This window comes from Crocodylus siamensis, chromosome 13 (genome assembly GCF_052110815.1).
Source record: "Crocodylus siamensis isolate JL-2025a chromosome 13, ASM5211081v1, whole genome shotgun sequence".
In the NCBI taxonomy this organism is placed as follows: domain Eukaryota; kingdom Metazoa; phylum Chordata; order Crocodylia; family Crocodylidae; genus Crocodylus; species Crocodylus siamensis.
In genome coordinates this window covers 35,536,828-35,564,592 of record NC_143407.1, presented here as the reverse complement: position 1 = coordinate 35,564,592, position 27,765 = coordinate 35,536,828, and the positions used below count along the sequence as shown (strand labels likewise).

The following is a 27,765-nucleotide window of genomic DNA, read 5'->3' as shown; positions in this document are numbered from 1 at the left end:
GAAAAAACAATCCCATGCACCGGTGCAGGCTGGGGGCTGACTGGCTGCTCAGTGGCTCTGCAGAAAAGGACCTGGGGGTGACAGTGGACAATAAGCTGAATATGGGCCAGCAGTGTGCCCTTGCTGCCAAGAAAGCTAACAGCATCCTGGGCTGCATTGGTAGGAACATTGCCAGCAGATCGAGGGAAGTGATTATTCTCATCTATTCAGCACCGGTGAGGCCACACTTGGAGTCCCGTGTTCAGTTTTGGGGCCCCCACTACAAGAAGGTTGTGGACAAGTTGGAGAGAGTCCAGCGGAGAGCAACAAAATGGTTCGGGGGCTGGGGCACATGACTTGCGAGGAGACGCTGAGGGAACTGGGTTTATTTACAGAAGAGAAGACTGAGAAGGGATTTAATAGCAGCCTTCAGCTTCCTGAAGGGGGGGTTCGAAAGAGGGGGAGATAGACTGTTCTCAGTGGTGGCAGATGACAGAACAAAGAGCAACGGTCTCTAGCACGGGAAGCTTAGGTTAGATATTAGGAAGAATTTCTCAGTAGGAGGGTAGTAAAACACTGGAACAAGTTACCCAGAGAGGTTGTGGAATCTCCATCCTTGGAGGTTTTTAAGACCCAGCTAGACAAAACCTCAGCTGGGATTATGCAGTTGGGGCTGGTCCTGCTTTGAACAGGGGGTTGGACTAGATGTGACTTCCTGGGGTCCCATCCAACCTGAATGTTCTATGATTCTGGGTATCCTCAACTGCCACTAATCTCAGTGCAAGTTTCAGGGTCCCCAAAACCCAGGTGTATTAGGCTCCAGAAGTAAAGGTTCAGTAAAACAACTGGAATTACTTCTGTTGGAATTACTTTTACCAGAGGAATAAAATTGAAATCTCAACTAAGATTTCTCCCTCAGTGTTCAGTGGAAGAAGGTTCCATTTTATAATTGAGCCTTTACATTCTAGAGAAGCAGGCAACCTTTTTCTACTAGCGAAACTGATTTTTAAGTACTTACAGCTAAGACCCAAAAATTAAATCCACCTTAATTTTGGCCACTCTTGATGGGCACAAACCATGTAAATGAGCAATGGAGATGTGGAAACCTCAGATCCCCAAGCCAACTCTACAATGCTGACAACAGCCCGGATGAATCTCTGCTGTCCTCCTCAAAGATCCTCAGGTAATCATTAGATCTCTCAGCAAGATTACCTTGACAACAGAATTTAGTCCTAAACAGAACCTCACCTCCCTTTCAAAGTAATAACAAGACAATTCTTTACCTTTCGAGCATGTACTCCAAGTTTGTTAACTTTGCTTCACCAGCAGAAACAATCTGTATAGCATAGGAGGTGAGTGAGCGGTGGACAAATCCACGAGCATGCAAGAACCTCAACGCATCATTAATTTGAAGCAGCAGAAACACAATTGTCTCCATGTACAGTACTGGGAACTCTGAACGCTGAAAGAAACAACAGATAAGAATTCACACTGCTGATCATCAATGTATAGTACAGTGCAAAACTTAGTGTTATGTAACCATATGGGTAGAGAAGTCGAAAAGCGATGCTTTCTACTGTATAGTAATTCACAGTGCACATAGCGAATACTGGGTGATAGCTGAGAAACCACACACTAATACAGGGAGTTAGGATTTCTCACTTTCTGCATCTAAGCAGCAAATGCAGATTTTGTAGCACACTGAACCTTTTCCTAGGCAAACTGTTTGTTAAAAAAAAGAACAAAAACACCAGTTCCACTTACCCTTTCATGGAGGATGCTGTACAGTGAGCCAAAGCTAACTCTCTCATACACCAAACGAGTTTTTTCCAAGTCACTAGACAAACAAACTGCCATCAACTGCAGCAAGTGAGGATGGCGAAGTTTACTGCAAAAAGAGAGAGATCCCAAGAGTACTAGGAAAGAAAAGCTCTGGCCTTCTGCACCTTTTCACTGATATAACTGTTTCTAACTTATCACTAAAATATGCAAAATAACAGAGTTGTTCACTGGCAGCCAACTGTCTTCTGCTGTTTGAAGACACGCGCAGTGATGTACTTATGGTAAGTGTTAAATATGTGGGGAGGGAATCCCGCCTACCCAGTACTACACTTTCCAATGCACATCTGCGAAAAACTGAATTGTGCATCCCATTTGCAAAAAGCAGAGAAGCCAAGATTCATCCTTTTGCAAACCTGTTTGTTTTTATTCCAAGGCTGCCTGGGCTTGTCTCAAGCCCTGAAACACTGGAGACACTGTACCTTTTTTCTTACCTACTATGCTCCTGCTCTGCTATTAGAAGATCAGCTAAACGGAGCTTACTACAGTTCTGATGTGGTTTAAAATTGAGCTCCTTCACCGTGACTCTGCTGCCACCCCACATTAGGCTACAAAGAAAAAGAGAGGGGATTCCACTCACTGCATTTGTACAATAGGTTTTTCAGTTATAGTATCACTTATAAATAGCATCAAAGCTTCTCAGGATTACAGAGCTGTCTCCTGCTGTTAGCAACATGCCATCACTTTGATAACCCTGGCAATATGCTTTCAGCTTTCCAAATGAACAATAAACTCTTTGCTCACCAAAGAGTAGCTACAGCAAGACACAGACTGTTTTACAGAGAGAAAAAGTGCTGCCACTTGGCAGACCACATTCCCACAATCCCAGGCAAAAAAACCACAGCATTAGAAATCACTTCTCACAGAGGCAGTATCCAACCCCCCGTGAGGCAAGCTAGTTCTGCTGAGGAGTGGCAGGGACCAGCCTACAGATCCTCTGAACAGCCAGAGTCCTTCTGCAGATCAGAAAAGGCACAACAGGGCCTAACCTGCACTTGTGGCTCTGCCCGTTGGATCTGAGCAAATAGGCTACAGCAGGTGTGCCCAGGGCCTGAACTTGGACCACCCAAATCCAAACTATGAGCATACACCAGGGCCAGTTATGTGGCCCAGAGTTTTTTGTGGGCTGGATCACTGACCTCTATGGGCCAGATTCAGCTCCCAGCATTCATTCACCACAGCTGCCAGAGTCCCTGTGTTGGTAGTGTTAATCCACAAGGCAACTAGAGCTGATGTTCTAGCAGTGTCCCTGGGTTTCAGAGCCTCGTGGAAACAGTGGCCCCATCAGCTGCAGGGATTAACACTCTCACCTGGTCAATGGAAAGCCCCACAGTCTGGATCCAGCCTTCAAGAAACCCCACGGGCTGAATCCAGCCCTAGGGGCCCAACAACTTTGATACCATTTGTCTAGAGATGCTACAAGGAGATTTGACAACCAAAATACAAAAGGAGGCAAACCCTGCTATGGCAGGGAGATGGAATGGATGATTACAGGACATGTTCCTCTCTTGCTTCTATGATTAGTGGAAAGGAAAACAAATCCAGACAGGTCATCTGGTCCAGTCACTCGCTACTCAAGTCTTCTAATATATATTAAACAATAGCAGAAAACAATTTCAGATCTACTCACTTTGTCATAAGCATGTATGGTCCCGTGTGGTAAGAGAACATAGGTTCATCATCTGCCTGGAACACTTCTCTATCCCCAATGATAGGGAGAGATGCCAGGTACCCAAGCTGCTTATTGCCTGTTAGATGAAACTGAAACAAGAACAACGCAGTGCATGAATAGGAGACACTCAGTTACTCCCTAGTTCTACCTCCCAGCTCAGGTACGCATTCAGTGTGCCATCTTAAGGTGTTGGGAGATGAGCTAAAGTGTCTAAAACATTGTTTTGAAGCAGAAAAATGCTACATTAGCACTAAGGATATCTACCCAAAAACAAATGTTCATCCAACTGCACAAATTAAAGATCATCTTAAAAGGACTTAAATAGCCATGTTAAAGGATCAGCTGCCATACCCGAGTCACATAGGTGGATCCCCTTGGTATAATCCTTTGTTTGTTTCCCAAAAAATCCCAGTTTAGGACTCTCTAATGTTTGCACCCTTTAGCAACCAGTAAAAAATAACTAACAGTGACTGAAAACTGATACATAAAGGGCCATCTCTGGATCCCTCTCTCTCTCTATTTATTTATTTATTTAAACACAAGTGTAAAGTGCTGCCCAAGCTCAGAGCCCACCAGCTTTCATGTCTTACCTTCCCGAACCCAAAGCTGTAGATGTTCCGTGATGAATTTGCTCCACTTTTCAGAAATTTACCCAGAGAACTATCTGTAATCCTAAGTGTCAAAGGTATAGTATTCAGTAAGTCCCTATGTAGATTAACAGTGCAGACCAAGGATTTCAGAAGGGTTACAATTCCAGCTTCCAAATGAGAGCATTTATTAAACAAGACACAAGTACTGTATCAGGGCTTTGCCTGGGTTCCTTTGCCTGAGCTGACCCCTGCACTACAGCTGAAATGAAGCCTGACCTGTAAAGTAGATGACAGCATACCACAGCATGCTGCAACATGCACCAGTCATATTTCAAAAGCTTGGGCATATGCTGGCAGCTTGCCTTTAATAAGCAGCTCTTACTGTCTATATGATTTTGTTTAAAATAAATCAATCAAGTGAAAATTAATATATAGGCACCCTGCAGTCACCTGGACACTCAAGTATTCTGTTTACAGAAAGATATTTCCAGGCAGACTTCAGTTGTGTCAATCAAAGATATGAACTGGCTATAGACACACTCGCTAAGGATCTACAGAGATTAAGAAACTGGATTTATTTCACAATGCATAGTGCCAGGCATTTGAGATCTAATAAAATAAAAATGCTCATTCAGTGAAACATTTCTGTTAAATAAAGAAGAAAGTTTAAGCTACTATCTTACAAACTGAGTCTACTATAACAAAAAGAATCTCAGCACTAATAACTAAACCCAGACAGTAGCTTCTCTGAATAGACAGCTCCAGCTGCAAAGCACGTATTGCCAAAAACAGAGCGTAAATGACAATAAAAAGAAAAGACAGGTTATACTTCTGGACCTTTGAGTATAGAATGGAAGGTGTCTGAGTCAGTACCTGAGGTTATAGTCTTACCCTTGAACAAGGCCACCAAATCTACCTGGGCCACAGATCAGTACTTTGGATGAGTCAGTCTTCCTAAGTAAATCAGAAGGGAAATTCTGAATTGCGGCCTGCATGTGTGAAGCACAACGCTGCATAAATTCCAGCATCTGTAAAAAAATGAATCATCACCTACTTGTTAATAGTAATATACAGCCTCAGCAGAAATAACCTAGCTTATTAAAATTCCTATTAGACCATTTATGGACAGTGAAGACTCTCGACACTAAGATGCGAGTATCATACAAAATCACTCACATTCAAAAACAGTTGCAGTGTGTGAGTGTATAAATCAATAATATAAATGGGAAAATAAAACCAAACCTCAAACCCAAGAAACACAGATGATTTCAGTAAGGTAAACATGGTAAAACTTCCAGGAGTTTTCCTTGCTAGAAAATCTCTTTTTCAGTAAAAAATGCACATTAAAAGAAAAAGGTAAATCAATGTCAGTTACATTTTGTTGCAGGATTATGCTTAATGCAAAGAGGCACATTGTATTTGCGTCATAACTGCAGATCTAGGTCCCGATCTTCCAAACAAGCATATATGCTTGGTATTACCTACAAGAATATGCATAGTTCCAATGGGCTTACTCACAGACAAAGTTCCACGTGTGCACAAGACTGCAAGATCAGGGACTATTGTTATAGTTCTCATCACTGCCCTCACTGCCCTGATTCTGCCACTGCCCTGATTCTGCAAGATCATTAGCACAGGAAGGAGCCTCATTAAAATCAGGTTGATCCCAAGTGATCCAGGTCTCTAAGCAACACTAAGTGTGTCTACACGTGCGTTACTGCACAGTAACTAATCAGGCATAAATATGATACCTGTACGGTGCAGGTATCAAATTATGCTTGAGTCGGCATAAGTCACTGTGACAGGAGTATCGCTATCGGAGCCTTTCTAGGAGTGACTCCGCCCTCCTGTTATGGGCCAACCATCTGCTTACTCACCTGCCATGCCTTGATCTTAATTGATTAATTGATTGATGTAATCAGCTGGAGGCTGCTCACTTTATGCGCCCGGTGCTGGGGGCGCTACCTGCTGTTCCTTTTCCTCCCCTACACCGCAGCCCAAGCCTTGCAGATGGTACTGACGTGGTTTTGACCTGGGCCCTGTTGTGCCTTGGCCCTCTCCTTTACCTCCTTGAGGTTCCTCACAGCCCCCCCTTGCTCCAGGGCTTCTCCCTGCCCCCTTGCTCTGGGGCTTCTCACTGCCCCCCTTGCTCCGGGGCTGGGATCAATGCACCCCAAATGCTGAGCCTTCTCTGGCGCCAGGGTCCCCATGCTACCGTGGAGCTCCTATGAGGCCTCCTCCGACCCCTAATAGCCTCACCCAGTCCTCCGGTCTTATAAAACTACAAACAGAAAACTCAAGCCCCTGGGCTATAACATAAAATCTAAGCCGTCTGACTAACCATCATTCAAATCCCTACCAGGGAATTCTCTACCCGGTATCTGCAAACAGAAACTGCTCAGGCCATCAGGCTTCTCTACTCTACTTGCTCCGGCAGAGCTCCTTCTCCCTTGGCTGCTAGCGGAGAACTGCCTTCCTGGCCTCACACCTGGGCTTAAGAAGGGCCAAGCCCTGCCCCTTCCTGTCAGCTGGCTCTGCCAGTTGCCCTGGTAACCAGCACCTGTGCTGCCCTGGTGACTGGCAGCTGAGCCTCCTCCTTCTTGCCACCAGGGGGTCTCTCCCGAGTTGTTTTCTGCTCTCAGGCACAGGGCACCTGAGTGCTCTGCAACAGTCACCATATTTACTGTGCAGTAAGAGCATGCACATGTAGAAGCATGCTCGTACTACGCAGTAAATGTGCATGTGTAGACACACCCTGTTAGAATGGAATTCTTCAATGCTGTCTAAAAACACTGCTTCCTGGGCTATCAGGATTTTACATCTGGAATGTATTTTGGAGATGTTTGAAATCTTTGGTACAGACACATACCTGAGCACTAGTTTCCTTTCCAGCTGACAGAGCCCAGCACTGTGGAGTTCTTCCATCTTTATCATGGACTCGCAGATCACCGCCCACATCCAACAACTTACTAAGAACCCCCCGATTTCCTGAGAAAGCTGCAGCGTGTACTGGCGTGCTCCCATCATAACAACGGCTGAAGAATATTACAGCAGAAATGTTTCAAATGACTTTCTTTGGAAAATAACTACACTTCTTGAAAGAAAAGCTTATAGACAATTCTTTTTTTTTGTAAAAATAGATGTGTGTGTATATATAATATATATATACACACACACACACACACACATGTATGTGAGGTTATATATAGCTACACTCTGAGTATCGCTCCACACATAAAACCATAACCCATTACAAAAACCGCACCCATGCATTCGTAGAAAGTCCCGCTGGCCACCCAGACCTATTATAATACCCACACCACGTGCTATGCACACACAAACAAACTCTGGTCTCTCAGACCAGGCACCCCTTTCTTCAATTCCCCACCCTGCTTCCGGGGTCACAGCCTCAGGTCACCCTTGTCCACGCTGCAGTCACTCCAGCTGCTGCTGGAGGACCCACTGCTGCTGTTGCTGTCCTCAGTTCCATTTGTTTCTTCCTCTTCCTTGCTATCAAAGCCCCTTCCCCATGAGGCGGAAGTTGGAAGATCCTGTGCCACATGTCTCTGCGCCAGATGGCTTTAGCTGCATCCTCTCCATCCTCCACTACCAATTTCTGGTAGTAAGTCTGGAGTTCACTCAAAGCCATTTTCACACTCATATATATACTTCTGCACAACAGAATATACCCTGATCTTGACACAAGTGGGTCCATATATAAACTATACCCTGGTCACCATCCACACATGGATTACAGACAAGTAAATAACTCTGCCATATAATAGTACTTGTGTTGGGCAGTACTATCCTATGGCAAAGTTAATTCGTTTACTCCAACCTAATAGCACCACTCATGTAGACCAGGGGTGTCCAACCTTTTTGACTGTGGGGCCGGATCATGAACTTTTTATCACCCAGTGGGCCGGTGAGCCATATTCGAAGACCTCACAGGAAGTGGTATCACATCATCCCCCCAAAACAAAAGAACAGTGTTTACTTTCATTTCCTGTCGCAGAACCTTGGTCCTCAGAAAACGGCTTGGAGGGCCGCATGGCGGCCCACGGGCCGTATGTTGGTCAAGCCTGGTTTAGACAATGACACCTTATAGCTGAGGTAATTAGGCAACTCCACAGTAAGTGTCTTGTGTAGATGCCTCCCCAGAGGTATAGCTGAGGTAGGTGTATGGATAGGTGAAGACACTTAAAGGTCTGAACACGGACGTGCTCAGAGACACTAAAGATACCTATGCTACAAGCTTCTTCCCACTGAGCTCTTGCGACACTTGGCTCTGTTATGTGGTTATTCCAAACCCACACTTGCCCACAGAGATATTCTAGCACATGCAGCTGCAGTGCGCATCCCTCAGACTGCTGCTTACAAAGGCACATTCAGTCTGATGGCACAGCACTCTAATTATCCTAATATTCACTTGTAACACCTAATATAATCTACCACAATGACTAATAACTAACTTGTTTCATCATGTAACATTATAAGGCATATTTGCTATTCAGCCCCAAAGTAAAGCGCTGTTGTATAATCTATCCCCAGCTGTCATGAAGTTGAACGATCCTGCTCTTGTGAAGGGAATGTATGTTTTGCATCTGCTCATTTATGTTTATTAAAGACAATGTTGTGCATCACAACAGTTCAGCTGTCCAAAAAGGTTAAATCTGCATCAATGTATAAATTGTTATACTTAACTGATTTGGGTCCGAGCCGTAATCCAACAGCACATCCACTATTTTCCCAAGACCAAAGAGTGCAGCAGTAAAGAGAGCAGTCTGGCCCAAGGAGTTTACTGCATCCACATGGATCCCTACAACAATGACACAGAAACACAGCCACTAAATGTCTTTCCTGCTCAAGGACCCCTTCAGGCACATGCCACTGATTATCCTGCTGGGAAATGAATCCCTTTACATGAATGCTCAATTCCTTTCTGAATATTGGGAAAATGTAAATCTACAAGATCACGTCTAACAGGAAACAATCATGCACTTTAAGCCTGTACAATTTTGAATGTATTGCCTATTATCAAATCTTACTGGTTTGGGTTAAATAATAAGCAAATGCCAATGACGCAAAATATATTAAATAAAATCAGATAAGGAATACATTATATTTCCTAATGTAAAAGAATAAAATGCCTTCAATAAGAAGCCTTGCTTATTCGCTGTAAACTGTTTTAGCTAAATCGCAACCTTCCAAAATGTGACAGTGAAACAATAGGTAATTTCAGAAACTTTATGATTAGCTTTGCTTGAATTTAGTAAGACCTATAGCAGTTACAATAAGTAGATTGAAGTGGGTGTGTTATAACACTCACCTTGCGCAGAAACACCTATTTAATAAAACCAAACTAGGACATTAACACACTTTGCTACCTTTGAATCTTTACTACCACATCCAGGAGAAAGGGAACTGAGGAGGAAATCCCTGGCATTAAAAAGCTTATCAAACTCTGCCCCAACTGCAGAGCACTAGGAGCAATCCTGGCCTCTAGAGAAAACCCAGCGCACCGTGGTGGGAAGCGGCAGTGCAGCCCGTCCTCCGCACAAGCTGCCCAACATGACCCCAGTGCCCAGCGCTCCCTGAAGCGACGATGGTAGGGCCCTGCACGGGCAGTCACAGGCTGCGTCGCAACAAAAGATTATTAATGTTGTTTTAAGAGTTTTTCAGGGATCCTGGTTTTCTCTGATAAAAAACGGCAAATTCTTTGATTAAAACCCCCGGAATCCAAGTTTCTTTTCTGTGATTAAAATGAAATGTCTCTGTATGCACAAAGGTGCCAGTTGAACACAATGCTTTACTGCTATATGTACACTTTTAACGCAGTCTGGAAGCCGACCAGTGCCTCAACCACTGTAACAATCAATTCTAAATACTTATACATTTTGGCATTTTTATCATGGAAAATCAGAGCTCACCCTGCCCCCTTCACTCATGAAGACGCAGGTCCAGCTGCAGCTCTCCCCCCCGCCGCTAGTTTGTGGGGCTCAGCAGCCCTCATACACCTTTGCCCTGCCCATCCCATTGCTCCTCGCTCCCCACCCACAGCCCCCACAGCCCTGGTGGTCCCCTTTGCTCCCCACCCACAGCCAACTGAGCCACTGATAACCCCCTTCCCATCCCCAGCCGCGCCAGAGGAGGCCTCCAGCTGCCAGGGCTACAGGCCCAAGGACCCAGGTCCACAGCTCCCTACCCCTGCAGCAGTACCCGAGCCCCAGCTACTGCCTGTGGCAGAGTCCGACTCCCCCACGGGCAGCATGGCTGGTGCAGAACCCACGGCTGCGGGGGAGGCAGATGCGAGCTGCCCACTGTGGGCTCAGGCTCCCCATCCTGCTGCCCTCCCCCAACACCTCTGGGGCCCAGCGGGCAGGACCTGGAGTGGCAGGGCTGAGCAGGGTGGGGTGAGGCAGGACAGCAGGATGGGGAGCCCGCACCCACCCCATGCACAAATCCCCCATGTCCCCAGTGAGTGCGTGCAGTAATGGGGAGCCTCCCAGGACTGGGGGAGGGGGACACCACGGCGGTGAGCAGGGACTGCCCACAGTCACCGCCCACAGTGGGGGCCAATCTCAGGCGGCACATCTGCCCCCACCATGTGTTGCCTATGACAGGAGCCAGGCCCTCTCAGAGGAGCTGCCCATGGCTCTGTCCTACTCCCTGCCTAGGCCCTGCAGCCACGTGCTCCAGCCCACTGCTCCGGCAGCTGGGCAGCAGCCCCGCTACAGCCCTGCTCAGTTCCCTCCCTATGGGGGCCTCAACCCCCGACTGCACCCCCTCCCTCCTGCCAGACTTCCCTGCAGGCACATCCCTGGTCACGTCCATATGTAGGTGTGCCTATGCACACGGGGCCCCTGCCTGACTGCCCTCCTCCTGTTCCCTGCAGGGGGAACCTACTGTTTCCCATGTTTTTCTGCTTAGAACGAGAAAATCCCTGTTTTTCTGCACCAAACGGAAAACTTGGATCCCTGGTAACTCAGGGTTCCTCGGGACAGACACACAGCATTGCCACAAACGTCTGCAAGGACCAACACTATACAGTAACCTCCCAAAGCAACCACGGAAAAAAAGGAAGAAAAAAACATTTAAAAAAGGGAAAACAAAGACAGTACTCATACTTCCTGTTTTTAACCAACAGAAACAGACCGACCACTCAGGCCGCGCCCTCCCCCTCCGGCCCCCACAGGGGCGGAACGGTCATTGATGGCGGGCAGCACCGCACAGCGGCGCCGCCCGCCCGCCTCGCGCTCAGGGGAAGACGCCACGACTCTTCCTCGTGGTCGGTAAACCCGTTCACTTTCGGACACACTTCTCTAGTTACCAACTATAGAAATGGTCCCTGAAAGCACAGTCTTAACTCGCTGTTCCCGCGGCCGCCGGCCCCCCCGGCCGCACGTACAGCCAGGACACGGCGACCTCCCGCAGCGCCGCCCCGGGCCGGGCCTATGACAGGAGCCGGGCCCTCTCAGAGGAGCTGCCCATGGCTCTGTCCTACTCCCTGCCTAGGCCCTGTGTTCCAGCCCAGCCCCAAGCACTGCTCCAGATGGGCAGCAGCCCCGCTACAGCCCTGCTGAGGTCCCTCCCTATGGGGGCCTCAACCCCCGACTGCACCCCCTCCCTCCTGCCAGACTTCCCTCCTGTCACGTCCATATGTAGGTGTGCCTATGCACACGGGGCCCCTGTCTGACTGCCCTCCTCCTGTTCCCTGCAGGGGGAACCCACTGTTTCCCATGTTTTTCTGCTTAGAACGAGAAAATCCCTGTTTTTCTGCATTTTTCTGTGGCAAATGTCCGGATAATTCAAATTACCCATTTAAAATATCACCCATTGAAATCACCCTCCCAGCAGATGTCCGGGTAATTTAAGTCACCCATGACAACTACATCCCTTGCCTTACGTGCCCGGCCATTTTCGAGCCCGCTTGCAGAGGCACGTAAGGCAAGGGATGTAGTTGTCATGGGTGACTTAAATTACCCAGACATCTGCTAGGAGGAACAGTTAGCTAGGTCGGACCGTTCCAGGAGGTTCCTGGCCGAGATACAGGGCCTCCACTTAATTCAGGAGGTGCACAGTCCCACCAGAGGAAATGCCCTGTTGGACCTGGTCCCTTCCACAAGTGACGACCTGGGAAGGGGCCTCCAGGTTCTTGACCACCTGGGTGATAGTGATCATCGCTTGCTGGAATTCACCATCCAGCGCAGGGTGGCAAGGGCCTGCAGCAAAGCTGGAGTACTGCGTCCAGTTCTGGGCGCCGCACTTGAGGAGGGATGTGGACAACAGGGAGAGGGTCCAGAGGAGGCCACCCGAATGATCCGGGGACAACTGGGTACACCCTACAATGAGAGACTGCGGGACCTGAACCTGTTCAGCCTTCACAAGCAAAGGCTGAGGGGGGACCTGGTGACTGTCTATAAACTCACTAGGGGGGAACCAGAAGGGTTTGGGAGAGACCTTGCTTCCCCTAGCGCCCCCCCCCCCCGGCATAACAAGGAATAAGGGCCACAAGTTGTTGGAGAGGAGGTTTAGATTAGACATCCGTAAGAACTACTTCACCATCAGGGCCGCCAGGAGCTGGAACCAACTTCCAAGGGAAGTGGTGCTGGCTCCTACCCTGGGGATCTTTAAGGGCTGGAGTCATTTGAGCCCAGTTTTCCTCCTGCCCAGGCAGGGGGTTGGACTCAAAGATCTACAAAGTCCCTTTGCACCCTACTTGTATGATTCTACAAAATGGAAGACCTAGACCCCTGGTAATCCAGGGTTTCTGGAAATGGACACGCAGTATTGCGACAAACTCCCACAAGGACCAGCACCAGACAAAAACCTCCCAAAAGCAGCACAAAAAAGAAGAAAAGATACAGGGGAAAAAAGGCATAAAAAGCCATTGCTGACGCTTTCTGTTGATTAATTAATATGGTAAAGATTTCTTTTGCGATTAACTCATGTTTATGTTCAGGAAGAAACATTCTCCATATGTGATAGGTGTCTCCTCCTGATTTAGTTTTGTTTTTGTTCTTCTCTCATGATTTACTTCGTTTTCCAAGGACAAGTATGTTTTTCCTGGTTGTTAATCAGTTTCTTGATATGTTCCAAACTGGATAACCTCTTGTCACTGAAGAAGGTAACTCATTCAAAAATTAGAAATTTCTGATAACCAACAGTGAGCAGGTTGATTAACAGGATTTTCCTGTCAATTACTGCTTGGGACTCTCTCTTGATTTACACACCTAAAGGAATGCTTTTAAGTAAAACAGCAAACAAAGTGTGTGCACTTCAAGAGTGAGAAGTCTCTGACATGGGCTGCTGATGTGCCCAACTTACTCAAACAATTGAAGAGAAACAGACCGCCTCTTCATCGCCTGTTTGGTGAGAAATCATCACCTTAGAGCTAAACACTGGGCTTTGATTTAAAAGACAGTACTCATACTTCCTGTTTTTAACCAAAAGAAACAGACCGACCACTCAGGCCGCGCCCTCCCCTTCCAGCCCCCAAAGGGGTGGAACGGTCATCGATGGCGGGCAGCACCGCACAGCAGCGCCGCCCGCCCGCCTCGCGCTCAGGGGAAGACGCCACGACTCTTCCTCGTGGTCGGTAAACCCGTTCACTTTCGGACGCACTTCTCTAGTTACCAACTATAGAAATGATCCCTGAAAGTACAGTCTTAACTCGCTGTTCCCGCGGCCGCCGGCCCCCCCGGCCGCACGTACAGCCAGGACACGGCGACCTCCCGCAGCGCCGCCCCGGGCCGGGCCTATGACAGGAGCCGGGCCCTCTCAGAGGAGCTGCCCATGGCTCTGTCCTACTCCCTGCCTAGGCCCTGTGTTCCAGCCCAGCCCCAAGCACTGCTCCAGATGGGCAGCAGCCCCGCTACAGCCCTGCTGAGGTCCCTCCCTATGGGGGCCTCAACCCCCGACTGCACCCCCTCCCTCCTGCCAGACTTCCCTCCTGTCACGTCCATATGTAGGTGTGCCTATGCACACGGGGCCCCTGTCTGACTGCCCTCCTCCTGTTCCCTGCAGGGGGAACCCACTGTTTCCCATGTTTTTCTCCTCAGAATGAGAATATCCCTGATTTTCTGCATTTTTCTGTACCAAACGGAAAACTTGGATCCCTGGTAACTCAGGGTTCCTTGGGACGGACACACAGCATTGCCAGAAACGTCTGCAATGACCAACACTGTACAGTAACCTCCCAAAACAACCACGGAAAAAAAGAAAGAAAAAACATTAAAAAAACTAAAAACAAAGACAGTACTCATTATACTTCCTGCTTTTAACCAATAGAAACAGACCGACCACTCAGGCCGCGCCCTCCCCCTCCAGCCCCCACAGGGGCGGAACGGTCATCGATGGCGGGCAGCACCGCACAGCGGCGCCGCCCGCCCGCCTCGCGCTCAGGGGAAGACGCCACGACTCTTCCTCGTGGTCGGTAAACCCGTTCACTTTCGGACACACTTCTCTAGTTATCAACTATAGAAATGATCCCTGAAAGTATAGTCTTAACTCGCTACTCCCGCGGCCGCCGGCCCCCCCCAGCCGCACGTACAACCAGGACACGGCGACCTCCCGCCGCCGCCGCCGCCCAGCGCCGGCCCCGGCAGCCGCCCGCGCCCCGCAGCGACGCCCCGGGCCGGGCCAGCTGCAGTGTACGCGGGGTCCTCCAACCGCTCCCGCCAATCCCCGCCGGCGCCGCTTTCCCAGGAGCCCCGCTCCCTCATTACCATACAGCCCTCCCCCAGCCAACCAGGACCCTGCCCCGATTTCCGGGATGCTGCCGCTGCTCGGGTGCTCCTGGTCCCACGTGACCGGAAGGTGGCGCGGCAAGGCGGGAAGCGGCGCCTGCAGCAGTGGAGGGGGCGGGAAAGGAAGGCAGCGGGTTTCCGGGCGCACGGCCCAGGCGAAGCAGGGAAAGAACCACCACAAGCAATAACGGGTCTCTCTCTCTCTCTCTCTCTCTCTCTCTCTCTCTCTCTCACTCACTGAACGAAAAGATAACCTGAGCCCGCGTCTGCGTCGGTGCAGACAGGCCACTAACCTACTGAGGGGGCTTTAAACCAGGTCTGTGGGGCCCCGAGGGAGGTGGGGAAGTGGGCGACCTTGAGGAAGCAGGAGCAGGAGTGGGCAAGAGGAGAGGCCGTTCCTGAGAAATCAGGGCAGTGGGCCGGGCTCTGCACACCAATGCACAGAGCCTGGGAGACCGGCAGGGGGAGGCCTCGCATGGTGACAGACCTATGAGGTGGCTGGACTAACAGAGACTTGTTGGGCACTAACACTGTCATGGATGATACAAACTGCTCAGAGAGGGCACACGCAGGAGAAGAGGAGGAGTTGGACTTGATGTAAAAGAGCTCTGGTATGAAACTGGAGACAGGCCTGGCAGAAGTCTGGGTTAGGGTCAGAGGATCTGTACAGCAACGTTGCTACAGTGCCATGCTCTAGTACCTCCTTTTGGAAGTATTAAAACACAGCACAGTATGGGCTGCTGCTGCACCGTGTGGGCAGTGCACGCTTACATTTTGCAGCTAAGTCACTATAGCAAAGGGAGTGCGCTGCTACGGCAATGTAGCTGGCAACCGCATGTAGACATACACAATCGCTATGTTGCCATAGAGCGCCCTGTGGCAGCACAGCACGTCTCTGCGTCCCTGCAGGGTGACATGTAGACATGTCCAGAGGGAAGAGCAACAAGGATGAAGTTGCGGTGGAGGTCTGCTATCGACCACCGGACCAGGAGGATGAGGTAGATGAAGCTTTCTTCAGACAGCTAGCAAACATTTCCTGATCACACGCCCTGGTTCCCAAGGAGGACTTCAATCACGCTGACATGCTGGGAGGGCAACACAGCAGTGTGCATGCAATCCAGGGCATTTTGGCAGAGCGCTAGAAACTGGTGCGAGTGCTGGAGAGGCCAAGTAGGGGCCATGCTTTTCTTGACCTGCTGCTCACTAACAGGGAAGAAATGGTGGGGAGTGTAGTATAGTGAGTGGCAACTTGGGCAGTAGCAGCAAGGTAGATGGAGTTCAGGATTCTGAGGAAAGGAAGGACGGAGAGCAGCACAGGAAGGACCCTGGACTTCAGAAAAGCAGATTTTGACCTGCTCAGGGAAGAGATGGGCAGGATCCCCTGGGAGGCCAGTCTAAGGAGGAGAGGAGTCCAGGGGAGCTGGCTGTACTTCAGAGAAGCCTTACTGAGATTGCAGGAACAAACCATCCTGACGTGCAGAAGACTGTGGTGGAGAGGGGTCTGGCACAGACTTTTTCAGAGGCCGGCCCCCCCCTCTGACGAGGACAGTGGGCGGGGGTACAAGTATGGAGATGGGTGTGCAGATACCTGGTACGAACTGCGTAACAGGTTTTTAATGGTTTAACTGTCAAACTGTGCTTTGATCTGCCACGTGAACCACAAGGGCAGAGTGTCGGAGGAAAAGTCATATATATAGTGATGACTCTGAAACTCATGCTAAGTTTGGGCCTCCTCACAAAAGTTAAAATACAGAATACTGATGCTAACTGGATAATGCAAGAGAATGTGAGTTCACGGCCAGGCCATCTGAGAAGGAATGATGAGGTATCTCTTCCAGCTTACCTTGCGATATTCAGGATGATTTCAGACAGGCTCCTAGTTGTCTGGTGTGTAACTGTGTGAAATGTCCATCTTTGATTAATTAATATGGTAAAGATTTCTTTTGCGATTAACTCATGTTTATGTTCAGGAAGAAACATTCTCCATATGTGATAGGTGTCTCCTCCTGATTTAGTTTTGTTTTTGTTCTTCTCTCATGATTTACTTCGTTTTCCAAGGACAAGTATGTTTTTCCTGGTTGTTAATCAGTTTCTTGATATGTTCCAAACTGGATAACCTCTTGTCACTGAAGAAGGTAACTCATTCAAAAATTAGAAATTTCTGATAACCAACAGTGAGCAGGTTGATTAACAGGATTTTCCTGTCAATTACTGCTTGGGACTCTCTCTTGATTTACACACCTAAAGGAATGCTTTTAAGTAAAACAGCAAACAAAGTGTGTGCACTTCAAGAGTGAGAAGTCTCTGACATGGGCTGCTGATGTGCCCAACTTACTCAAACAATTGAAGAGAAACAGACCGCCTCTTCATCGCCTGTTTGGTGAGAAATCATCACCTTATAGCTAAACACTGGGCTTTGATTTGGTTTGGGCTCACTTGACTTGATTTTGAATACCTGTAGTAATACCGTCACTCATTGAACGTGGTGTGTCAATCTCTGGGCTAGTCCAGAATCCTAAGTTTTTATTTGCTAACAAATAGAAAGAAAGAAAGATTAAAAAAAAAAAAAAGACTAGCAGGTATGGCAGAAAACCATCTTGGCTTAGCAGGGAACTCCTCAGCAAATTAAATCACAAAAAGGAAGCTTACAAGAAGTGGAAACTTGGACAAACAAGCAACACAGTTTGGGGAGGAGGCGAGCAGCCAACAGTTCTGAAAGAACAGGTTAGGGACTATTTAGAAAAGCTGGACGTGTACAAGTCCATGGAGCCAGATGGGATGCACCCAGGGCTGCTGAGGAAGTTGGCTGATGAGGTTGCTGAGCCACTGGCCATCATCTTTGAGAACTCATGGCGATCAAGAGAGGTCCTGGATGATTGGAAAAGTGCAAACACAGTGCCCATCTTTAAGAAAGGAAAAAGGAGGATCAAACCAGGGAACTGCAAACCAGTCAGCCTCACCTCATGGAGCAGATCCTCATGGAATCCATTTCTAAGCACGTGAAGGAGAAGGTGATCAGGAACAGTGAGCATGGATTCCCCAAGAGCAAGTCATGCCTGACCAACTTGACTGCCTTCTATGACAAGATGACTGGCTCTGTGGATGCCAGGAGACTGGTAGATGTGGTGTTTTTAGCAAGGCTTTTGATATGGTCTCCCACAGCATTCTCACAAGGACTGTAAGGTGAACAGAAAACTGGCTGGAGCATCAGGCTCAGTGGTTAGTAATCTAGATTGTGGACTCTCCATCCTTGGAGGTTTTCAAGACCCAGATAAACAAAGCCTTGGCTGGGATGACGTACTTGGGGCTGGTCCTGCTTGGAGAAGATGGCTGAACTAGATGTGACCTCCTGAGGTCCCTTCCAACCCTCATTTCTATGATTCTAAAAAAGAGATGATTAATGGTGCTCTATGGGTTTTTTTCACGGTAGTAATCAGAGCACGTCCAGCAGTGCCAGCTACCTGAGGACCCTAGGGATGCACACGGCATTGCCATGAGCTCTCTCCTTTGGTGTGGTCTGAGCTCTGCAGGGCCTGCGTGGGGTAGAAGCTCATGTGGCCAAACCCCGCAGGGCCCAATGCTACACAGAGAATCGGTGGGGCACACACTTGGGGGCCCCTTCCGCGATGATACAAAAAATAGAGAAAAAATAAAAACGTAAAGCAGTGGGACACCCCGAGCACTAAGAAATGCCTCTCAAACATCACCACTGTAAGTGCAGACACAAGTGCAGCTCCCAACTGTAACTCAGAAGGGTTTCTGCAAAGCGCTCTGAGTTACAACCTTACCACAAACCAAATACAAATTCACTGGTGGTTCCAGGGGGAGGGGAATCTAGCTGTGGGCTGGGAGCCTGCAGCCAGGTGCCCGCAGCAACAGCCAGGGCTCACTGTTTTCAGAATGGAAAGGAGCTCATTCTTGAGGCTCCAATGCACCTGCCCCACCCTCCAGGGAAAGGCTGATAACACCCCAGACTGAACTCCCCCTGCTCCCTGTCCCCTCTTCCATTTGTGAAAACAACCTGGGAGCTCCACCACCACAAGTTACAGAGCTTGTTACATTCAGATAAAGACATTATACCTGGTGCAAAGACAAACAAGAATCTTTACCTAATCAGCCATTTTTAAAGCTACCTTAAGCTTAAAACCACACACTTGCATTTGCTGACAGCTATAGCCTACTTTAAAGCCAGCTCTACCACACTTCCTGTTCTTAAACCAATAAAACACACAGACCACTCAGGCCATGCCCTCCCCTACAAGGATGGAGCAGTCATCATTGGCAAGTAGCACTGCACAACAGCACCACCTACCTGCCTCACGCTCAGGAGAAAACACCGCAGCTCATCCTCATGCCTGGTGAGGCCAATCACTTTCAGACACACTTCTCTGGACACCATTTTTTTTTTCTTTAAAAAACCTTTTATTACAAAAACTGACACTATCAAACACATTAAGAAAAACAACAAAGAAACGAAACCCACCTGAGGTTTCACAAAGTTAATACAAACTCACTTTCACAAAATTTCCTAACGTTCACAGAAGAAACAATACCACTTGTGACTTACTGAAAACCCCATTTAGAAATCATTTAACTTGCTTCTTATATAATTCCAAGTTCCCTCACCCACTCTTGGAGCCCCTTATCCATTTTATCAGAGGGGAAAAAAAAAACAAAAAAAAAAAAGGGCACTATTAAACACATTGTGGAACCAGGATCCCACCTGAAACATCACAAAATTAATACAAATACAGTGTCAAGTATTACATATTATTCACATATTCAATGTCGCATTCGACCTGCTGAAAATGCCATTCAGGGAACAACTTATCCATTGTTCTGATATAACGAGAGTTCCCCCCTTGATACCAAACCAAACAAAAAAAGGATGAGAAGCCCCCCCCACACCCTTGCTGGCAAATATGCTGTCCCTTAAACTATCCTATGCCTACGCGGGGCTGAAACAACCCTCTGAAGTCCAGCCCTTCCCAGGGCGTTGTATCCCCTCCTTGCGTTCTCTGCTTTCCTCTACCGCTGTAGAAATACAACTCGTGCATAGCTAATTGCAGACACTCTACCGTTGAAAAGCACGAGCCCTTTAGTGCTAGCAGGGAACGCACTTTCCAAATTGCTACTTTAATACATGTGACAAGCACCTTCACACCCCATGACCCATCCGTCCCCTCTGTCAAACCATAGAGCACGTTTTCACTCGTGATCCCTGTTGCCCTCCCTGTCTCCTTCAAAAAAACCCCCGCCCTCCCCCACACCTTCTGTGCATAAAAACAACCCCACAAAACATGCACCACGGACTCCGGTTCGTCACAAATTTCTCTTGGGCACTTGGGGGACCATGAGAGTCCCCATCGATATAGTACTTGTCGCACTGGCAGTGCGTTTCTCACGGCCCTCCATGCCAGCTGCTCGTGCTCCCCTTTCCATTCCTTCCCCACCAACCCTCTCCACACCCTGCTGACTTTGTCCGTGCTCAACTCCCCGACATCAGCCATTCTCTGCTTCCCCCCCAAAAGAAGAGGCATAATGCCCGCTGGACCCGCCGGGCCTGTAGCCAGGACGGGGGGTACACCATCACCGTGTACAAGATCTTTGGCAACAGGCACTGTTTGATCACTTGCACCTTTCCCCTTGCGGATAAATGCTGGGTGCTCCACAACCCCACCGTCTGGTTGACTCTCCCCTCTAACACTTCCCAAGCCCGCTTCCCTTTCCCATGGGTATCCATCCACACGCCCAGGATTTTCAGTTCCTCCCTTGCCACCCTCAATCCAAATTTCCCCAAATCCCCCCAGTTCCCAACCGCCAGGACTACGCTCTTGTCCGTGTTCACTCTCGCTCCAGATACCTCCCCAAACTCCGTAGCATGCTTCACCACTCTTTCTAAGGACACCTCGTCCCGCACCACGCATGTCACGTCGTCCATGTACAGGAGGACTTTTAATTCCCCGCCCCTCGGCACTCGAACACCGCTGATCTCCCTATCGCTTCTAATTCGTTGTGCCAGCGGCTCAATGGCACAAACAAAGAGCCCCGGTGACAGCGGGCACCCTTGCCTCACCCCCGAATCCACTGCAAAGGCTTCTCCCAGGAAGCCCCTCACCAGCACCCTGCTCGTTGCCCTCCCGTAGAGCGCCCACAGCCACCCCACAAATTCCCCCGGCATCCCCATCCCTGCCAGAACCCCAAACAGAAACTCGTGCCCGATGCTGTCGTACGTTGTGAGGGGTCCAGGACCCCGCGGGGCCCGGCCCGAGGGAAGAATCCTGGAAATCCGCCCCGTTTCCGGGCTAGGACCCGGAAACCCGGCGGGGAACTTAACGGGTGCCGGAACCTGAACCGCGCCCGCGCAGGATCGGCGCGGGAAGATAAAAAGGAGACACTTACCCGCAGAGGAGGAGGGAGGCTTCATCCGGAGCCCACTCCAGGAGCGGCGGAGCCACGTGTGGTGAGGCCGGGAGACACGCGGCGGGAGCCGGCGGCAGCAGAGCCAGGAGCCGCGGACCCGCGGACGGTGAGTCAGGGAGCGGCGGAGCCGGGAGCCTCGCGGCGGGGGCCGGCGGCGGCGCGGCCGATACCGGCGGAGCCGGGAGCATCGCGGCGGAGGCCGGCAGCGGAGCAGCTGGCGGAGGCGGAGTCGGGAGCCCCGCAGCAGAGGCTGACCGCAGAGCAGCCGGCAGAGACGGAGCCGGGAGCCGCGCGGCAAGAGGCAGAGGCGGCGTCCCGGAGGGCGGCGAAGCCCCACACGACCCCAGACGGACCAGCGGCGCAGGAGACTGCGGAGGCAGCAGCGGCAGGAGGCCGCGAGGACCGGAAGGTAACGCGGACCCCGGGGGCAACCGGGAAGGGGGCCACCGACGGGGGCACCCTTCTGCAGAGACTGCGGGACACGTGGTCGCGCAGGACGACCCGTGGGCGGGGAAGGCCGGCCGTGGAAACCCCGCTTGGCGGGAGACAGACGTACGGGGGTTGGGATAACCCCAGACCTTAGGAGCCAGCGGCGCCAGGGGGACTAGGTGCCGCAGGAACACCGGTGAGGGTCCGGCCGGGGAAGGCCCCCCCCTTTCCCACCGGACTGGGACTCTACCAAAGGAGCCCCTCACGGAGGCTCAACCCGGAGGACCGGGCGAGGGTGTAGGGGAGGAGGAGCCCTCAGGACCCCTGGACTTTGGAGGTACCGTACCCCACGTGGACCGCCAGCTTCCCGGCACGGGTGAACCCCATATTTTCCATCAAGTCGTGGCAGGCGAGAGCGGTGAAGCGGGACGGTCCACTGAGTACCCCTCCTCTCCAGGGGACATCCGGGTTCGGGGTCCCACGGTACGTGGTACACCCCCAATCCTTACAACTGGTGCATTGGCCGGGAATCGAACCCGGCCTAGCTCGGAAAGCACTATCATATCATGGAGCTCCCTACGAGCCCGGACGTGACGCAGCAGACGCTGCATCTGGTGGCCCAGCTGCTGCAGCAACATCAGCAGACGGCCTTAAGGCAAGTGAGTGTGCAGAAGCATTGGCTCCAACAGCAGCAGGCGCGGGCTGGCCCGTATAGCGGGGATATGAACCTGCCCCGCATGAATCGGGAGGACGATGTCGAAGCATTCATCGAAACCTTCGAGAGAGCGGCTCTCGCCGCAGGCATAGATCAGACAAAATGGGCCAGTAGGCTCGGGGTCCTGCTAACCGGTCCAGCCCAGGCAGCCTACCGAGCCCTGACCCGCGCCGAAGCCAGCGACTACGAGCAGGTAAAGGCGGAGATCCTACAACGCCTTGACATCACCCCGGAAAAGCACCGGCAGGCGTTCCGAGGAGACAAGATTAAGGACCAAAAGAGCCCCAAGGTGTTGTGGCACAGCCTTAGGGACGAAATGATGAAGTGGCTGCGGCCGGCGGAATCCACGAAAGAGGAAATATGTGATCAAGTTCTGCTGGAGCAGTTCCTGACGGATCTGGAAGAGGACACCCAGCAGTGGGTGAGGTGTCACGGCCCCACGACCTCCCTGCAAGCACTCCAGCTGGCGGAGCAGTATACATCAGCCCAGGTGGGTCGGCGCTCGGGACGGGGAAAGCCGCGGGCTGAAGACGTTCCCCGAAGGGCTCGGGGAGGTAGGGCGGAGAAGGCCCCAGGGAACTCCGGGGTTAGTTGTTTCCGCTGCGGCGGCAGGGGGCACTTGGCCCGGTCCTGCCCGACCGAAGTTGAGTACCCCCCCGAAAAAGGAGCCCCGCGCCCCAGAGGCAACAGTGGAGCAGGGGAGGATACCCGGGGGGAACCCATGGACTGTGGAGTCGGCGGCAGGGAAGACCATTATCCCAGGCCCCTGCCGCGAATAAAGGCCTGGGTGGGGCAGCGACCACTCATGGCCGTGATCGATACCGGATGCGCGCAGACACTAGTCAAGCCATCACTGGTGGAATGGAGACGCGCCCCGCGTTGCGCAGGAATCCACCTAGTCTGCCTGCACAATCAGAGGACACACTTCGAGCGACGGATATTAGAGGTCCGGCTGCATGGAGTTTCGAGACGCCTGCCCGTGGGGTTGAAAGAAGATATTTTGCACCCCATGATCGTGGGACGGGACTGGCCAGAAATATACGAGGTGCTGGCCGCTCTCCACCCCCGAAAGGAACCCCCGCAGGGTCTAGCCGGGGAGGAACCTGAGCCGCCTTGGCCGGGCGAGCTGGAGGGCCTGGCGAGCAGTGACCAGTTCCGGGAGGCGCAGGAGGAGGACGCGGAGCTGAGACCCTTCCATGAGGAGGCGCTTCAACGGGAACGGCAACCGGTAAGCCCCACGGCAGATCGCGGGCAGGGCCCCCGGGTCGAGTTAAGACAGGGCCTCCTTTATCGGATTAAGCCCGACCCCCGGACAGGGCGGGAGGGACGCCAACTTTTAATCCCTTGCGGCTACCGCACGCCCTTGTTACGATTAGCCCATGGGAACCCCATGGGAGGCCACTTGGGGAAAAGGAAAACAGAGGCCAAGCTGACCCGCTGGTGCTTCTGGCCCCACCTATACGAGGACGTGGAGCGGTTCTGTAAAGAATGTCGGGCTTGCCAGTTAGTAAGCACTCACAAACCCCCGCGGGCCCCCCTTCAAGTGATGCCCGTTATACGGGAGCCGTTCACTAGGGTGGCACTCGACGTGGTGGGGCCTCTACCACGGAGCACCGCTGGGCACCGGTTCTTACTGGTGCTCATCGATTACGCCACCCGGTACCCGGAGGCGATTCCCTTACGGACAGTGACGGGCTCTAAGGTGGCCGAGGAGCTTATGAAGTGGGTCGCTCGCTTCGGGATCCCGCGAGAAATTGTGACCGACCAGGGGAAGAACTTTATGTCGGCCGTAATGGCAGCCATGTGCGAGGTGCTCCACGTTACGCACCTAAAAACGTCAATTTATCACCCCCAAACGAATGGCTTGGTCGAGCGTTTCAACGCAACGCTAAAGGGGATGCTCCGGCGCTGCACACAGGAAAATCCAGCCAGGTGGGATCTGCTGGTACCGCCCTTGCTGTTTGCAGTGCGGGATGCCCCGCAGGCCTCCACAGGCTACTCCCCTTTCAGCTTGGTCTTTGGGCACCAGCCCCAAAGCTTGCTGGACATCCTAAGGGAAAGCTGGGAAAGCGGCGCACGAGGGGGGCGCCAGGTGGTGGAATACGTGCAGGAGCTGCAAGACCGGCTCCACCAGGCCCAGAGGGCGGCACACGGTAACCTCGAACAGGCCCAGAGACAGCAAAAGGACCGATACGACCAGGGAACCCGGCAGAGAGAGTTACAGCCCGGACAGAAGGTGTTGGTGATGCTGCCCAGCTCTCATAGTAAGTTCGAGACGCGATGGCAGGGGCCGGCCCGGGTCGTTAGGCGAACTGGCCCGGTTAACTATGAGGTCCGAAGGGAAGGCCATCCGAGGGCGTCCCAGGTCCTACATATCAACCTGCTAAAGGAGTGGCAGGAGCCGCACGGGCTTCTGGTAGAAATGGACCGGGAGCCGGTAGATGGGGAGTGTCAAGAAGGGGAGCCTGGGCCGAAGACCCGGGACGAGGGACCACTTGGGGCGGAGACGTCCCTGTCCCCTTCCCAACAGAAACAGTTACAACAGCTGATCGTGGAGTTTGGGGATGTGTTCTCCGAGACCCCAGGGAGGGCTAGAGGCGTGGAGCATAGGATTCTGACGCCCCCGGGACAGATTGCCAGGGAGAAGTGGCGGCGCATTCCTTTTTACCGGCGTCAGCCAATTAGAGAGGAGCTTAATGGGATGCTGGCCCAAGGCATCATCACGCCCTCTCGCAGCCCCTGGCGAAGCCCCTTGGTGGCAGTGACGAAGCCGGACGGCAGCTTAAGGCTGTGCGTTGACTTCCGAAAAGTGAACGCCATCACCCAGTTTGACGCCTTTCCCATGCCTCAGATAAGTGAGCTGGTAGAGCGTATTGGGCAAGCCAATCACATCTCCACGCTGGATTTAGCCAAGGGGTATTGGCAGATCCCCCTTCGAAGGGAGGATCAACCTAAGACCGCCTTTGGGACCCCTTGGGGCCTCTATGAGTTCAAACGGATGCCGTTCGGCCTGAATGGGGCCGCTGCAACCTTTCAAAGGTTAATTGATTGGATTCTAGCACCTCACCAGGAATATGCCGCGGCCTACCTCAATGACATCGTGATCTTCACCAAGACATGGGAGCAACATCTCCAGGCCCTGCGACAGGTCTTGCAAGAGCTACGAGGTAAGGGCCTGACAGCCAATCCAAAAAAATGTGCCCTTGGAAAGTCCGAGACCAAATATCTCGGCTTCCAAGTAGGCAAAGGGATGGTAAGACCCCTACGAGATAAGGTGGCGGCACTGCGGGACTACGAAGCCCCGGCAACCAAGCGGCAGATGCGAGCCTTTTTGGGACTCGCCAGCTATTACCGGCGGTTCATTCCCCGGTTTGCGGAACTGGCGAACCCGCTAGTAGACACCACCAAAGGGAAGGAACCACCACGCATCAATTGGACCCCAGAGAGACACAAGGGGTTCCAGGCGCTCCGGCAAGCTTTATGCCGAGGCGCGGTACTCCATACCCCTGACTTTAACGCCCCCTTTATCCTACAGACGGATGCCTCGGCGTACGCCCTGGGAGCAGTCCTCGCCCAGGAAGTGGAGGGAATCGAACGCCCTGTGGCATTCGCCAGCCGACGGTTGAACGATCACGAACAGAGGTACTCTACAATTGAACGGGAGTGCCTCGCCATTCGCTGGGGAATAGACTATTTCCGGTATTACCTATTAGGCCGCGAATTCCGGTTAATAACTGATCATGCCCCGCTGCGATGGCTCAACTCGGCTAAAACCGAGAATGCCCGGATAATGCGGTGGGCCCTGGCACTTCAGCCATATCAGTTTAAAATCGGGTATAAACCCGGCCGTAGTAACACCGTGGCCGATTTTTTGTCCCGGTGGGGAGAGAGAGAGAACCCACACGAGCCCCCGATACCACCCCGGGCGGGTGGAGAAGATCCCTCGGGGGGCGAATTTCCCACAGAAAGGGGATCGCCTAGCGGCGTCTCGAGGGGTGGGGTGTGTGAGGGGTCCAGGACCCCGTGGGGCCCAGCCCGAGGGAAGAATCCTGGAAATCCGCCCCGTTTCCGGGCTAGGACCCGGAAACCCGGCGGGGAACTTAACGGGTGCCGGAACCTGAACCGCGCCCGCGCGGGATCGGCGCGGGAAGATAAAAAGGAGACACTTACCCGCAGAGGAGGAGGGAGGCTTCATCCGGAGCCCACTCCAGGAGCGGCGGAGCCACGTGTGGTGAGGCCGGGAGACACGCGGCGGGAGCCGGCGGCAGCGGAGCCAGGAGCCGCGGACCCGCGGACGGTGAGTCAGGGAGCGGCGGAGCCGGGAGCCTCGCGGCGGGGGCCGGCGGCGGCGCGGCCGATACCGGCGGAGCCGGGAGCATCGCGGCGGAGGCCGGCAGCGGAGCAGCTGGCGGAGGCGGAGTCGGGAGCCCCGCAGCAGAGGCTGACCGCAGAGCAGCCGGCAGAGACGGAGCCGGGAGCCGCGCGGCAAGAGGCAGAGGCGGCGTCCCGGAGGGCGGCGAAGCCCCACACGACCCCAGACGGACCAGCGGCGCAGGAGACTGCGGAGGCAGCAGCGGCAGGAGGCCGCGAGGACCGGAAGGTAACGCGGACCCCGGGGGCAACCGGGAAGGGGGCCACCGACGGGGGCACCCTTCTGCAGAGACTGCGGGACACGTGGTCGCGCAGGACGACCCGTGGGCGGGGAAGGCCGGCCGTGGAAACCCCGCTTGGCGGGAGACAGACGTACGGGGGTTGGGATAACCCCAGACCTTAGGAGCCAGCGGCGCCAGGGGGACTAGGTGCCGCAGGAACACCGGTGAGGGTCCGGCCGGGGAAGGCCCCCCCCTTTCCCACCGGACTGGGACTCTACCAAAGGAGCCCCTCACAGAGGCTCAACCCGGAGGACCGGGCGAGGGTGTAGGGGAGGAGGAGCCCTCAGGACCCCTGGACTTTGGAGGTACCGTACCCCACGTGGACCGCCAGCTTCCCGGCACGGGTGAACCCCATATTTTCCATCAAGTCGTGGCAGGCGAGAGCGGTGAAGCGGGACGGTCCACTGAGTACCCCTCCTCTCCAGGGGACATCCGGGTTCGGGGTCCCACGGTACGTGGTACACCCCCAATCCTTACATACGCCTTCTGCAGGTCCAGACTCGCCACTATCGTGTGCCGCTTCCGGTCGGTAATGTACGACAGCGTATCCCGGAGCAGCCAGCGTGTGTGTGCCGTCCGCCGCCCCCCCACCACGCACATTTGTTCCCCGCCCAGCACCTGCGGTAACACCTCCCCCATCCTTGTCGCTAGGATCTTGGAAAATAATTTATAATCCGAATTCAGCAGGGTGATCGGCCTCCAGTTCTTAGTGCCTTCC

The 27,765-nt window shown here is 52.4% G+C and overlaps 2 protein-coding genes, 3 non-coding genes and 1 pseudogene across 11 annotated transcripts in view; 1 reads left to right on the top strand and 5 right to left on the bottom strand.

The window, feature by feature from the left end:
* Positions 1 to 27,765, bottom strand: part of TEX14 (testis expressed 14, intercellular bridge forming factor) — a 73,675-nt gene that overhangs the window by 33,546 nt on the left and 12,364 nt on the right. For all 3 annotated transcript variants that reach the window (XR_016438878.1, XR_016438879.1, XM_090025499.1), the window contains exons 2-9: positions 8,785 to 8,899; positions 6,950 to 7,115; positions 4,972 to 5,108; positions 4,081 to 4,162; positions 3,449 to 3,579; positions 2,253 to 2,366; positions 1,744 to 1,867; positions 1,263 to 1,441 (exon numbers count right to left, since the gene is read on the bottom strand). Coding sequence is in view for 1 of the 3 variants with exons in the window: in XM_090025499.1 (XP_089881625.1) it covers positions 1,263 to 1,441; positions 1,744 to 1,867; positions 2,253 to 2,366; positions 3,449 to 3,579; positions 4,081 to 4,162; positions 4,972 to 5,108; positions 6,950 to 7,115; positions 8,785 to 8,899 (1,048 nt within the window). In the remaining 2 variants the exon portion in view is untranslated. The remainder of the gene's footprint in view (positions 1 to 1,262; positions 1,442 to 1,743; positions 1,868 to 2,252; positions 2,367 to 3,448; positions 3,580 to 4,080; positions 4,163 to 4,971; positions 5,109 to 6,949; positions 7,116 to 8,784; positions 8,900 to 27,765) is intronic.
* Positions 11,238 to 11,444, bottom strand: LOC149854267 (small nucleolar RNA U3). Its single transcript, XR_016439072.1, has one exon. It is a non-coding gene; the product is annotated as a small nucleolar RNA U3 (small nucleolar RNA).
* LOC149854266 (small nucleolar RNA U3) lies at positions 13,544 to 13,750 on the bottom strand. The gene has a single exon (XR_016439069.1). It is a non-coding gene; the product is annotated as a small nucleolar RNA U3 (small nucleolar RNA).
* Positions 14,381 to 14,587, bottom strand: LOC149854265 (small nucleolar RNA U3). The gene has a single exon (XR_016439065.1). It is a non-coding gene; the product is annotated as a small nucleolar RNA U3 (small nucleolar RNA).
* LOC149854264 (small nucleolar RNA U3) lies at positions 19,062 to 19,249 on the bottom strand (annotated as a pseudogene).
* Positions 21,253 to 27,681, top strand: LOC149854263 (uncharacterized). 5 transcript variants are annotated; one of them, XM_090025498.1, is made up of 4 exons: positions 21,260 to 25,562; positions 25,931 to 26,037; positions 26,572 to 26,995; positions 27,540 to 27,681. In XM_090025498.1, exons 1-4 carry the CDS (start codon positions 22,247 to 22,249, stop codon positions 27,578 to 27,580), a joined length of 3,888 nt encoding a protein of 1,295 aa, XP_089881624.1. In that variant the 5' UTR covers positions 21,260 to 22,246; the 3' UTR covers positions 27,581 to 27,681. The 5 variants fall into 5 exon arrangements, with proteins under 5 accessions (XP_089881623.1, XP_089881622.1, XP_089881621.1 ...); XM_090025497.1 differs by having other exon boundaries at positions 21,253 to 25,562; positions 26,572 to 27,679; XM_090025496.1 differs by having other exon boundaries at positions 21,253 to 24,659; positions 25,455 to 27,679.